We start from the raw sequence: 12427 nt of genomic DNA on the forward strand, positions 1-12427 counted from the left end.
TTTTTATTCTTTTTTGCCAGCTGAATTTGGAAGTCTCATCTTAAATTATTTTGAGATTTTTTTATTATGAAATTATTTTTTCTGCCATGCTCAAAATGAAAGACTAACATTTATTTTGTTTTTAGTTGCCAAACCTATCCTGTGCTGAGCAGAGACAAAAGGCTTTGGGGCAGGTAGAAACTTGTTATGGTAATCAATGCTTGAAGTAATGAGAGAATTTTAAGTGGTATATATAAGCTAATAGCTAATCAGCACATGGCAAATGTAATCTTACTGCTGTTTAAGTATAGATTTTTAAAGAAATTGGAAGATCATATTTGAGGTAAATGTTGTGGATATCAACATTAATTTTAACAAATTACTTTCTTGGATGGAATTATAGAGATACCACGGAGGAGGAGGAGGAGTATATGTTTTGCTGAAGATGAGTTGAATCTGGATGTAATCCTGTGTCATGTGCTCTAGAATGACCCTGCTTAAGCAGGGAACTTGGACCAGATGACTCAGTGTGATACTTCCCAACCTGACCCACTCTGTGATTCAGTCTCCTGCTCTGGGCTTGTTATAGGAGTGTCACATTTCACTTTATCATCACTAGCATCATTAAAAATTTTAGGTGCCTTCCCTCTCTGGGAAAGAGTATTAAAAAAATATTTCAAATTATAGGAGTGGTAGAAAGGCTTCTGTAAAGAAATTATGCACATTTAGGGTCTCTTTTCCTCTGAGAATGTTTGAACAAACCATCCAAACTTTCAGTTATATTGTTGTATGTACCTAGCACCCAAAAAAATTATTCATGGATAAGAGGGAGCCTCTAATCTTCCTTATTAAATACAGAGCATAAAAATCTATGGGTGTTTCAAGTGGCTAGGTCTTTCTTATTGAAATTTCATCCCTTTTCTTGCCACAGTCATAATTCTTCCTTGCAGGAGCTGGAAGGAAGTGGGAAGAATTGTAAAGCTCCCACTCATTGTACAATAGTAAGTTAGCTTTAAATAGGCAAAAGCAAACAAGGGAAAGGAAAGTGTTAAGGGATCATTTCCTTCAAGCATGTGAGTAGATAACTTCAATTTCTATATTGAAAACTGGCTTTCATGTTTGCAGAGATACTGCAGAAAATGTATCACCTGCAAACCTGAAGATTCAGATGCAAGTATAGCGGCGCAACATTTACTTTTTTTTATACCCTATTTTTTGCAAGGGTTCATCATCTTAAACACATTAGCTTGCCAATACTTCATTTAAAACATAGTCCAGAAGAGAACTAGAAAGCTAAAGTGTTTTATTTGTTTGTTTTGTTTTATTTCTTTTTTCCTGAAAGCTTGACAATATTACCAATTGTTGCCAATCGGCACCCAGAAGATAAGGGTTTTCCGAGAAGCTTAATTAGCTGTCACTTTAATTTTTCTTTCTGGTAATCAGCCTTTGTTCTCTGGTTATCATATATTAACCTAATAATTATCATTAAATGCAAAATATATTATCCTTTAAAGAAGATGAAATTCAAAACATATAGCTCTTTCAATAGACTTGTGTTTGTAGAGATCAAGTTTTGTGGATTTTTTTTTCCCTCTTCCATTTACTCAATATTGATTCTTTCTGACAAAGAACATTGTTTTAATATCACTGCTCCACTGAAATAAGGTAATTTTACCAATTTAGTAATGTTTGTACATTCCATACCAAGTCTGCTTTTCCTGTCCGTAGTCTTTTCCAGTGGACAGGAACACATCAATTTTAATAAAATTGTATGGCATATGTTTTTATGTCTTCAGCTTTTTCTTCTTTCTTCTAACATTTAATGGAAATTATATTAATTTAAAGAGTAACCATAAATAAGCTTCTTGCAGTCAGTGAGGTCTTAAAATATCAGTCCTGAAATTGTGCCACAGAGAGTATGGGCTAGGTCGGATGACAAGAGGTGAAGTTGAAAGGACAAGCCTTAATCAAGGCTGTTTTGGAATGTTATAAGGAATTAAACAGAAACATTAGACTGAAATAATGGTTGAGGTGAGGCTTCACAGAATAATTTTTAAAAATTAGGATGATATAATTTTTAAAAGATTTTGCTCATTTAGCCCACAACAAAAGTGGAAAGATTAGCTTGTGGTCTTGTATGCATGGAATAAACAGTGTTTATAAAGAGAACAGCCTTCTGGAGAAAATCTGGCCTATTGTTCAACAAGCCTGTTAATTTCCAATGCATTCTTGTTTTGACTTTCTGAGATGGTTTACAGACTGTTGCAAAACCCATTTGTTGCTGTTTGGTCCAGGTGTAATAAATGAAGATTTTTGATCCTTGTTTAGACACGGCTAGCATCTGAGAGTAGGTCTAGATTAAAAATAAAACTGAAGGCTTTCTTTGTGAAGAAGCTGTAGGAAGAATTAGCAGATGGTTTGGTAATGACAAGTTACATATGTGGTAAGAGCATGGCTGGAAACTTGCACCATCTAATGTCTGTGCCAATGCACTGTTCCTCATTAGTTGACATGGTGATTTCTGATACTTTTCAGATCCTCATTTTGATTGATGAACTATTGTACTACAGCTAATGAGATTGATTCATTGTATGTACTTTCTCAACTACCTGCTGTTTATTGATGTGAACTGAGCACTCAATTTAAATCTTTCCCTTTATAAACAATTTGTGGTTCCCGTTCACTCCCACAAAATGCTCAATGTCTTTAAGCTCCCAAATGAATGGTGTAATACCTGGTGCCACCACAGCATGCTCTAGTCTTTTGTTTCTCTCCTACATGTAATTCAACTTTGACACTATATAATAGCTTTCCTGGCTACTATATTTATTTTGCAGAGCTCGCTTTAATGGGATTGATTTCAGTCTGGGCTTTAAACATAACACAGAGATGTTAGTGTACTTAGATCAGTGAGAACAGTGATCCTCTTTGGCAAATTGTTGGCACTGCAATTTTTATGCCAAGTAAATTTAATTCTAATTGGAATGAAGATTTCAGTATCAAACCCCTTCACTTTCTGCTACAGCCAGTAGATTTTTAACAAAGAATGCAAAAATATGTTAAATGAATAATCCCTCAATTTATTTACTGTGCTTTATGAGAAAATTTGTGAATTCTTGTATTCACATCTTAAGAAATTAATTGAGAGACCTGAAAAAAAGGAAATATTACAATGTAGAAGCAGAGTATGTATTCACAGTATCTTCTAGTTACAAAGAGAATTCAAAAACTGGAGCTTGAAATCAGGATCTAATTTATTTTTTCCTGTATCATAATTTATTTGCGATGTCTTATTATAAGTAACTGTTCAATTTCCAACTGTTACTACATTCAGGTTATTTGTGCTAGCTTTTGAATGAATTGAATACAACTTTTAGAGAAATTATATGAGAAAATAATAGGTTAATAAGGAAATAGAAGCATACAATAACTCTAATTGGCATCAGATGATTAATGAATCAGTCACTACAATGGACATCAATGGACAAGATTTTAATAAGAATTTCAGGATTTAAGAAGTGCTGAAAGTCATTAGGTAGTGAAATTAACATCTCTATTGAGAAACAATCAAAAAATGAATTGAATTGATGAATATATTATATCTGAAAATTTAATATTATGAAAAGGAATCATAAGAATTTCACCTTCATACTATTGTACTTTTTTTTTTTCAAATGCTTCAAAATGCATTCATGACTGTAGGCTGAAAACCTAGTGATAGGATATTTCCCTTTACTTAAAAAAATGCTTTAAAAAAACCTTTAATAAGTATATAAACAACAATCTTTCTCAACTTTCATGTGAAACTGCCTTCCCACATTGTCAGGGCACATGTGTATGAATAACCATTCTTCTGATCTTTCCTGATGGTAGTCAGGTAGAACAAGAAGTTGTTTTTGTGCCTCTATTTGTAACATTACTCTGAGTAGCTGCAGGAAGATGCTTATCTCCTGCTGATCAGGAGAAGCCCAGAATATTGAAGCTGTACCTGGTTAAGGGGATCATGTTGCATACAGAATGTACAGCCAAATAGGTATATTGGTCAGTTGAACCTTATGTTTTTGGAGAGATTAAATGGATGATCTGTCAGGAAGAAGGATGCATGGGCTGTTTGTCCATACACGTCTGTTCAGAAGTAGTTTTTGCTTAGGAGAACTAGGCATTGGGGAAATGCCTCAAATAAGTCACAAACTCTAGTATTGTTTGGGATATATTTCCTCTCCTGAAACAACTTCTGTCTCTACAGGATACCAGCTGGAATGATATGCTGTCATGCCATTAATAGTTTGCAGGCTGATCTTGCAGAAATGGATTGCTTTTTTCAGCAAGTACTGAGCCCATTGTTGAGCAGTGACAGATTAAAGGCCATCTCTCAGTGATTGTTGGATGGAGCTCATCATTTCCAGGCTGGAAAAAATCCCAAGTGCCCAAGAAAAAGCTTGTGGTGATTAATGCCTCATTCAGCTAGGGGAGTCAATGTATCTGGGGTCATTTTGTAAGCTCTTATGTTTCAATAATGACATGTACTGTCAATTGTGATCCTAGTTCTTTGCTATGCAGGTGAAATGAATGCACATAGCCTTTCAAGTTTAACAGGCTAGGTTTTTTAATGGATGGTATTTCTTTGTCTTTAATTAAAAGTTACACTTTCCCATTTTTTTAGTAATATCTTTAAAGAAGGATCTCAAATATTCTTTTAGGTCCTCTTCTGGATAATTTCCTAATATTTAATTTTGTATGCAGATATTAACACATTGGTAATTGTTCATGTATACATTTCTTTCTTCATCAGGAAAAGTTGGATATAGGGACAAGAAAGGAGGTGGATGGGATGGGAGCACCTGAAATAAAGTATGGGGATTCAATATGCTTCATACAACACGTAGATACAGGCTTGTGGCTCACGTACCAGTCTGCTGATGCAAAGTCTGTAAGGATGGGCTCTCTGCAGCGAAAGGTAAGGCTGTAACAGGAATGTATTTCATTCACCCATAGGGTGGGTGGGGGCTGCCAGGTCGGGAAATGAAGCGAACTACGTGAGCCAGCTAATTTCTGGATTTCAAGTATTTTAAACATGCTTGTCAGATGAAAGATTTGGGTTTTTCAGTCACATATTGAAAAGTTAAGTAGTATACTGAATTCTCAAAATGAAGACCTGACAAAGTCCTTGTGTTAACCTTGTAGACATTATCTCACAAATACTGATAAATTTGGATATATTTGATTTCAATCTAAAATATTAGTAACAACCTATAGAATATGCTAAGATTCTTTCCTTCAATGTGGTTTGGATTGAGGAGGCTTTTAGTTTAAAGTACTTTTTTCCTCATTGTAAATGTATTTACCTTTTGGGCTAGAATGTTCAAGTCTTGAGAGATTTCTTTATTTATAGAATAATCACAGCCAAGCTGAATGCTAGCTCAGCATCATAAAGTAGGAAAAAGATTCTTTTGCAACTTAACATTGTAGTGTTTTCTGTGACTATTTAACATAGCACAACTACACAAAGCAGAGGTTTAAAATATTTATTTGGATTGGATTGAGCCAGCCATCCAATCCATTAGAGCCATGATAACACATGAAAAAGTGTAAGTTATTGGAAATTACTCAAAGCATGGTCAGAAAAGACCAGTGGCACCCTTAGAAATGAGGACCAGTAAAGAATACCTATTATGACCTTTTCTACTTTAGGGATTTGCTGGTCTGTAAGGGAAGTGCATTTAATTTTGATAAAGAGCAAACGAAAACCACTTACGTATTTTTTTTTAAATAAAGAATGTTGCTTGCAAAAGCTGTAGCTTTGAGATTATTATGGCACTGAACCTGCTGGCTCAGTACAGGTGTATCCTTGGACATGAGAAACTAAACCCTGGAATTATCTTTTTTTAATAAAATTGTTATTTTTGTATGTGACTTTATCATTTCCTAGCCTGCCTTCCTATGTGAGTTTCAGGCTTTTAATTTGATGTCTTATTTTCAGTGACTACTTCTTGCTTTTGTTTTCAGGCAATAATGCACCATGAAGGGCATATGGATGATGGTTTAACACTGTCCAGATCTCAGAATGAAGAATCCCGCACAGCACGTGTCATCCGTAGTACCGTCTTCCTTTTCAACAGGTTCATAAGGTGCGCTTTTAAAATGACCTGTTCATAATTTTTCTTTTTTTTTTTCTCTTCAGTTTTATTCAAAGTTGCCATTAACACAACAGGGAACAATTTATCCTTCAGAAAAAATAGATCAATGCTTCTCAAACTGGACTTTCTGTCAATTCTTTGTGTTATCAGCAGATACGCATCATGACAGATACTGGTCAATTTCTTTCTCGATTGTCTAAAATTTATTTATTGCTCAATCTTGATTTAAATACATAAACATACTGAAAATGCAAACAAACCAAAAAGAGGTTTGTCCTTGCCAAAATTTGCTTTAAGTCATATGGTGCATAAATTAGCTTTTTCTTTTCTAAATATGGTTTTTAAAGGTGATCTTCCTTGAAAAACCTGGAAGAATGAGGTAACTGTATAACTACAGATCTGTAAAAAACACAAATATACTGAAGAAATTCATAGTGTCAAGGAAAAGTTTTATTTAAAATGATACTTTCTTTCTACCTGCACATTACACTTTGCTTATTTGTTTCCTTTTAATCTTATTTGTTTCTTTAATATTTTGAAACATGAAAAATGTTGTACTGTATTTCATTGTGATTAGCCATTTAAAAATCCTGTCAGATGTGTGCAATTTGCATTTATCTTCCTATTCCTAAATAATGCTGATAAAATGCTAATTCTCAAATGCTTGTGATTTCAGTAACTGATGAAAGGCCCTTTCATCAGTGTAGCTTGCATTAGAAAAAGAATGATATGCAGTAAGACTGTATGGAATGATAAGAATTTCATAAGAACTCATTTGTCACAAGAAAGAAACAATGTGGGAGATGGTGACCTGAAGCAACCATGTCCTAAATAAGGGCACAGACAAAGGCATAGACATATCAATTTGTTGAAAAACATGTAACAAGGTACTTTAAAAAACCAGGACAAAATCACCTGTCAGGAGAATTGTCTACGGTATGACATTTGAAATACAAAGGAAATGTAACCTGTAGGTCACTTTGTAAATAATACACCCTCATAGAAACTTCTAAGAATGCCATAAAAGATAAAGACAGAGAAAGGCCATTTAATGATAAGGTTTCACAAATCAAGATATTGCTAAATTACAGTGGAGATTTTTGTGGAGTGCACAGGGAGTCCAAGGCAGTGTTTAGCAGTTTAGTTTTGGCAGAATGCTACTTCAAGATGAAAAAGCTGAATTGGAGAAGATAAAAATTACTCTTTTATGTATATGCTCCAGTTCTTCCTCACAAAGTCAGTAGAAAAATTGTGCTTTGGATAACATGCTCACAATAAAAATTAAGTTTTAAAGAAAACTTTTGTAGCTATCCTTTTGAAACTTTGCATTATTTGCAAAGGGGCAGGTGTAACCTGGATGAGAATAGTCAGCCTTCTACTTCTAAGAGAGAATGTTCATAGACTTCAGCAAGGCCAGGTGTGACTTGGATATCGGTGAAACAAAAAAGCTAATGAAGAGCTGAGACAGAGTGTGTAGAAGTGTTGCATCTTTCCACACTGAAAAGGGCTTAAAAAACAGGTTAGAGATGTGTTTGAGTGCCTCCATGGCCAATCTGGACCCTCCACAGCACCGCAGGACTGGTCTCTTTAACTTGCGTCCATTCCAGTTTCATGATATTTTGTACTGGTTTACAAACTTCATCTTTTGCTCTGCCTCTGAAACTGTTCATCCATACATAGGATATTAAAATGTGTTTTTTTGATTTGAAAAAATATGACCAGAAATAACATTTTTCATCTTTCACATTTTGTTTGGGAAGGAAGGGGTAGGTTGGTAAATGGAGAATGGGCAGATAAGAAGAATTTTTGACAAGTTACTGTCAGAAAATGAGCTTTGGCATCCAAACAATCTTTTCTTTTAAATAAAGAGTTTGAATAATAAAGTAAATTCATTTTCAATTCTCAGGAGAGTTTGCATCTTCTTGCAGGGGCCTTGATGTTCTCAGCAAGAAAGTGAAGTCTTCCACCATCGATTTGCCTATCGAGTCAGTCAGTCTGAGCCTGCAGGACTTGATTGGCTACTTTCACCCCCCTGATGAACATTTGGAGCATGAAAACAAACAAAACAGGCTCCGAGCACTGAAGAATCGCCAGAACCTCTTCCAAGAAGAGGTACTTCTCTCAGTTTTACTCCCAATCTTCCACTACGTATCTGCAAGTATTCTTTCACAGTATCTGTACTGTTGATGTCTAATATGGATTATGCTTGCAGTGAGGTTTTTTTATCCTGTAAGAGTCAGACTATTTGCTACATTCATAATCTCTCTAGATCTGCTGTTTTTCCTGCATATTTGAAGAAATACATTTATGGACTTAGTTCTTTTTCCCTTTATAATGAAATTAGATGACCTTGTGCATTGAACTCTACCCATAATTTTCTCCTTATGTGTGAGTCAATTTTTTCTGTTATAATCTCATGATTTACAAGGATGTTTTGGTTTACTAAGCATTCTTTAAGCATTTTGTTTAATATAGTGTGTTATTTCTCTGGTAATAATAGTTGCCTATACTTTGTCAGATGTGTAAACATCCTCCAGAATAAAATCTTGTCTAAAATTATGTAAGTAATACTGTTTATTTTGTTTTAATTTGACCATCCTAAATGGCAGATGTTTATTACCTCCATCAAGGAAAATTTTCTATTGAGATTGTTTGACTTCATGCACATACTCTTGTTTTTTTCATATCCGGGCTTTCATGTTCTGTTTTCTTAGATTTTTGAAAATCTTTTATGTTTGTATCTAAAACTACATTTTTTTTCCACTGATAATATAAGCTTTTTTATTTTTAGGGTATGATCAACCTTGTTCTTGAATGTATTGATCGCTTGAATGTATACAGCAGTGCAGCTCACTTTGCAGATGTAGCTGGGAAGGAGGCTGGAGAAGCATGGAAATCTATTCTGAATTCTTTGTATGAATTACTAGGTAAGGGATATTGTGGATTACTTGGATAGTTCTAGCTCAAAATAGTGAAGAAAAAAAGAATAAAGAATTACATAACTGTTGTAGTACAGAATTTCCACTGTGTAGAAACTTGAAATACAAATTAAGTAAGATTTTTGCACTTGTAGTTGTTGGATGTATTAACAATCAATTAAAGAAGTTATGTCAGGAATTATAAACACTTTAAAGTATCCAAACTAGGTCCAGAGAGTTAGCTCTCTGTGAAATCAAATTATGACCTTTTGGGGTGTAGATGGTAGATGATGGAGTCTAAAATTCTGTGGTTTGGTTATTCATAGATGTCGGGTAGAGTTGATTTTTTTTTTTTTTATTACAGTTTAGTTTATCTCTTGTTACATTAGGCACAGTGCAGACTGGAGAAAGTAGTGGCTTGATTTCCAGTTGGCAAGGCTAGAAAATTCCTTCTGAGGAGTCTGCCTGTTTTGTACAAAGTATTGCTTCCATGGACTTGCGGTGATAAAAACAGCACAGAAGCTTTTGTTGACGTCCCAGTCTGAGCCCCTCCTGCCCTCTGATGTTACTTCTCTAACTGCATTATCTTCTGGCAGCTAATGCTTAGCAAGCATGGCTTTGATCTGGCTGTGATGAATTTGTACATTGCTCTTTTCTGAATAATGCTGGATCTGTACAGTAATTACACAGATGACAAATGGATATTGCTTGCTCAGTCTTGCTTCAGCAAACAGTACTTTGTGTTTTGAGTCTGCACATAAATGTAAATTGTGATGCCAGAATTCATGTCTTTTGTCATGTCATTGACGTGTTGTATTTCACTGTGATGAGAATGAAGGCATTTATAGATGCTGAGACTGGATACTATCACATATAAAAATCACATAATCTTAGAATGGATTGGGTCATAAGAAACCTCTAAAGATTGCAAAAGATACTTCCTTATATTCAATCTAAGTCTACTTAAATTGAAATAATTGGCATATATCTACAAAAGAATCTGTCTATTCTCTATCACAAATAGTACTAGATCCTTTTGCATTACAAAAGAATGTGCAGGAATATATGCAGTGATGTGATGTTAATGTCTGACTGACCACATAATGGTTTTTATTTATTTAAAACTGAATGCTGGTCTTGTTCAGAGTAGTAGGTGATAAGAAAAGCAACTGTAGGATGCTATTTTTTGTTTGCAGTTTAAAGTGTCTGTGTTCCTCATTCAATGCACAGCTTTAACCAATGAATACAAACCTTTCACAAACTTGTGCTGTGCAGCATTTATGAAACCATCTGTGTCTCATTACTGTTAATGAAGTTAAATTTAGTGATGTGTTAAGCACTGAACTGTTACTGCCTTCATTTTATGTTCCTACCTGAAGCACAGTGAGGTTGTGTGGCTTGCCTATAACCAATAAAAAAGTCACTGTCAGAAACAGGTGTTCCTTAGTTCAGGCCTGTGTGTTTTAACAAGATGTTCCCCCTCTTATGATTCCCAAGTATTTTCAAATAACTGTAGTCATAATTACTCAAAGGTGTAAGATTTCAGGGTCTATTCTACAATATAGCAATAAACAGGGTTTTGTTTGTTTGTTTTGCTATTAGGATTTGATTTTCCTCATCAGAAAAGTGGTGAGGAAACTGCCAGTTTACAGAATTGTCAGTGCCCCAGTGTTGCTGTTCCTCTTTGCAGATAGTTTCATGTCATATTTATGTTGTAAGTTTAGCCTTTTATAAATAAAGCAGCATAAAAACATAGTAAAAATCTACTACAATGAGTTTGTGCAACAGCAAAACATATCTTTTAAGAGGCCATTGTTTCTTAGCAGGACCAATAGTCTCTGCTGCTGGAAATAATCACAGAAACTTCAAGTTGAAATAGTTTGTTGGTGGCACTGGAAAACAATTTTAAGAAAACCGGCTTACGCTGTTCCACACATGGAACAGAAATCTTTGTGCTTCAGTCCTTTCTTGGAGTAGAGCAGAGGCTTCTCTGAGAGCCTGTATGTGTGCACTTGCCTGCAGGTGCACGTAATCCAGGACTGGACAAGCTTGTGGGTGCCTGCAGTGTTCAGGGAGATTTCAGCTCAGTTGTACCCACCAAGTCAGTGCATGATTCAGTCTACTTCAATCTCAGATTTAAGCATGAGGGTGAAACAGATTCAAAGCAGTTTCCTCCTCCCTACAACCTTGTCAAAAGTGTATCAAACAGTTCTTAGACATCTATCTTGTTTTAGTTCCTATTACTCTTGAACAAATGTATCGTAACAGTAGAAAATAATTTGCTTTCATCACATATGTTGTTGGCTTTGCACTGCTTTTGCAATGTTTTCAGTCATTACAAGAATACTGTTTTACACAAACATTTCTACAGTAGCAGCTAACTTCTGTGGTGTAAGTACAGGCTTCTTCATGTTGAGCATTTTGTATGGATGACTGAGATGATTGTAGAGCCAAAATAATTCACATTCCCTAAAGGTTGACTTGATAGCAAAGGTATTTCTTATGCTGAATTCTAACACTTATATTATTTAAATTTAAATCTAGAACATCAATAATTAAAGGTTAAGACTCTATCTTACTGGATCCTTTCTGACAAAAGAATATGGGAAGTATTTAAATTTAAATGAACTTATAACTGTGATTTAATTTCTCTCTCTCCCTCTTTTTTCCCAATAGCGGCTCTGATTCGAGGAAATCGTAAAAACTGTGCTCAATTTTCTGGATCTCTTGATTGGTTGATCAGCAGATTAGAAAGACTGGAAGCCTCTTCTGGTATGCTTTTTAGTATTTTAAATTCCTTATTTGACCAGTTCTGAATTCTTTAAAATTGGTTATATACTTGTTCAGCCTCAGTATAATGAGGGTCTTTTTATGAGACAGTAAATTATGTTAATGAAGTGATATTTGTAACATTTTTTGCATACTGATTTCAGTTGTACTTCTAGTTTAAGTTCTGGCAGTCTTGCCTTTTCCTTGGCCAATTGGATGTAGTGTTACCTTTTAATTCAGACAAAAAAAGTATTTGATAAAATAGCTGTTCAATAGTGTATGTTGTATTGTTTTCTAATTCTAGTATCTTCCCTTTTTTTTGTAAGCCTGCTTGTTTTTCAGGATTTGCATCAAACTAAATATAAGTCATATGGAATGGATATAATTTGTTCTGCCTACCAGTGTTTACCTGTGTAACATACATACATTTCCTTTTAAATCACCTCTTTTACTCCTGAGATGTAAATTTCTATTTAAAATTAAAAAGAAATGTTTTTCAGTAGCAGTTGATTCCATTTTGCTTTAAATATAGTACTTTTTGCAATTTGTTTGGAAGGTGGCCCTCTTGAGAGCCTTTCAAAGACTTCTTTTTTGTAATAATACAAGAGTAAGTTCAAAGGGCAG

At 34.6% G+C, this 12427-nt stretch overlaps 1 protein-coding gene across 6 annotated transcripts in view; it reads left to right on the top strand.

The window, feature by feature from the left end:
* The window catches only part of RYR2 (ryanodine receptor 2), a 381271-nt gene that overhangs the window by 181064 nt on the left and 187780 nt on the right, over nt 1-12427 (top strand). For all 6 annotated transcript variants that reach the window (XM_021527067.3, XM_021527070.3, XM_021527068.3 and 3 more), the window contains 5 exons: nt 4772-4936; nt 5986-6107; nt 8045-8228; nt 8908-9043; nt 11711-11806. In XM_021527067.3, the coding sequence (XP_021382742.2) occupies nt 4772-4936; nt 5986-6107; nt 8045-8228; nt 8908-9043; nt 11711-11806 (703 nt within the window). The remainder of the gene's footprint in view (nt 1-4771; nt 4937-5985; nt 6108-8044; nt 8229-8907; nt 9044-11710; nt 11807-12427) is intronic.

Source organism: Lonchura striata, chromosome 3, assembly GCF_046129695.1.
Source record: "Lonchura striata isolate bLonStr1 chromosome 3, bLonStr1.mat, whole genome shotgun sequence".
In the NCBI taxonomy this organism is placed as follows: domain Eukaryota; kingdom Metazoa; phylum Chordata; class Aves; order Passeriformes; family Estrildidae; genus Lonchura; species Lonchura striata.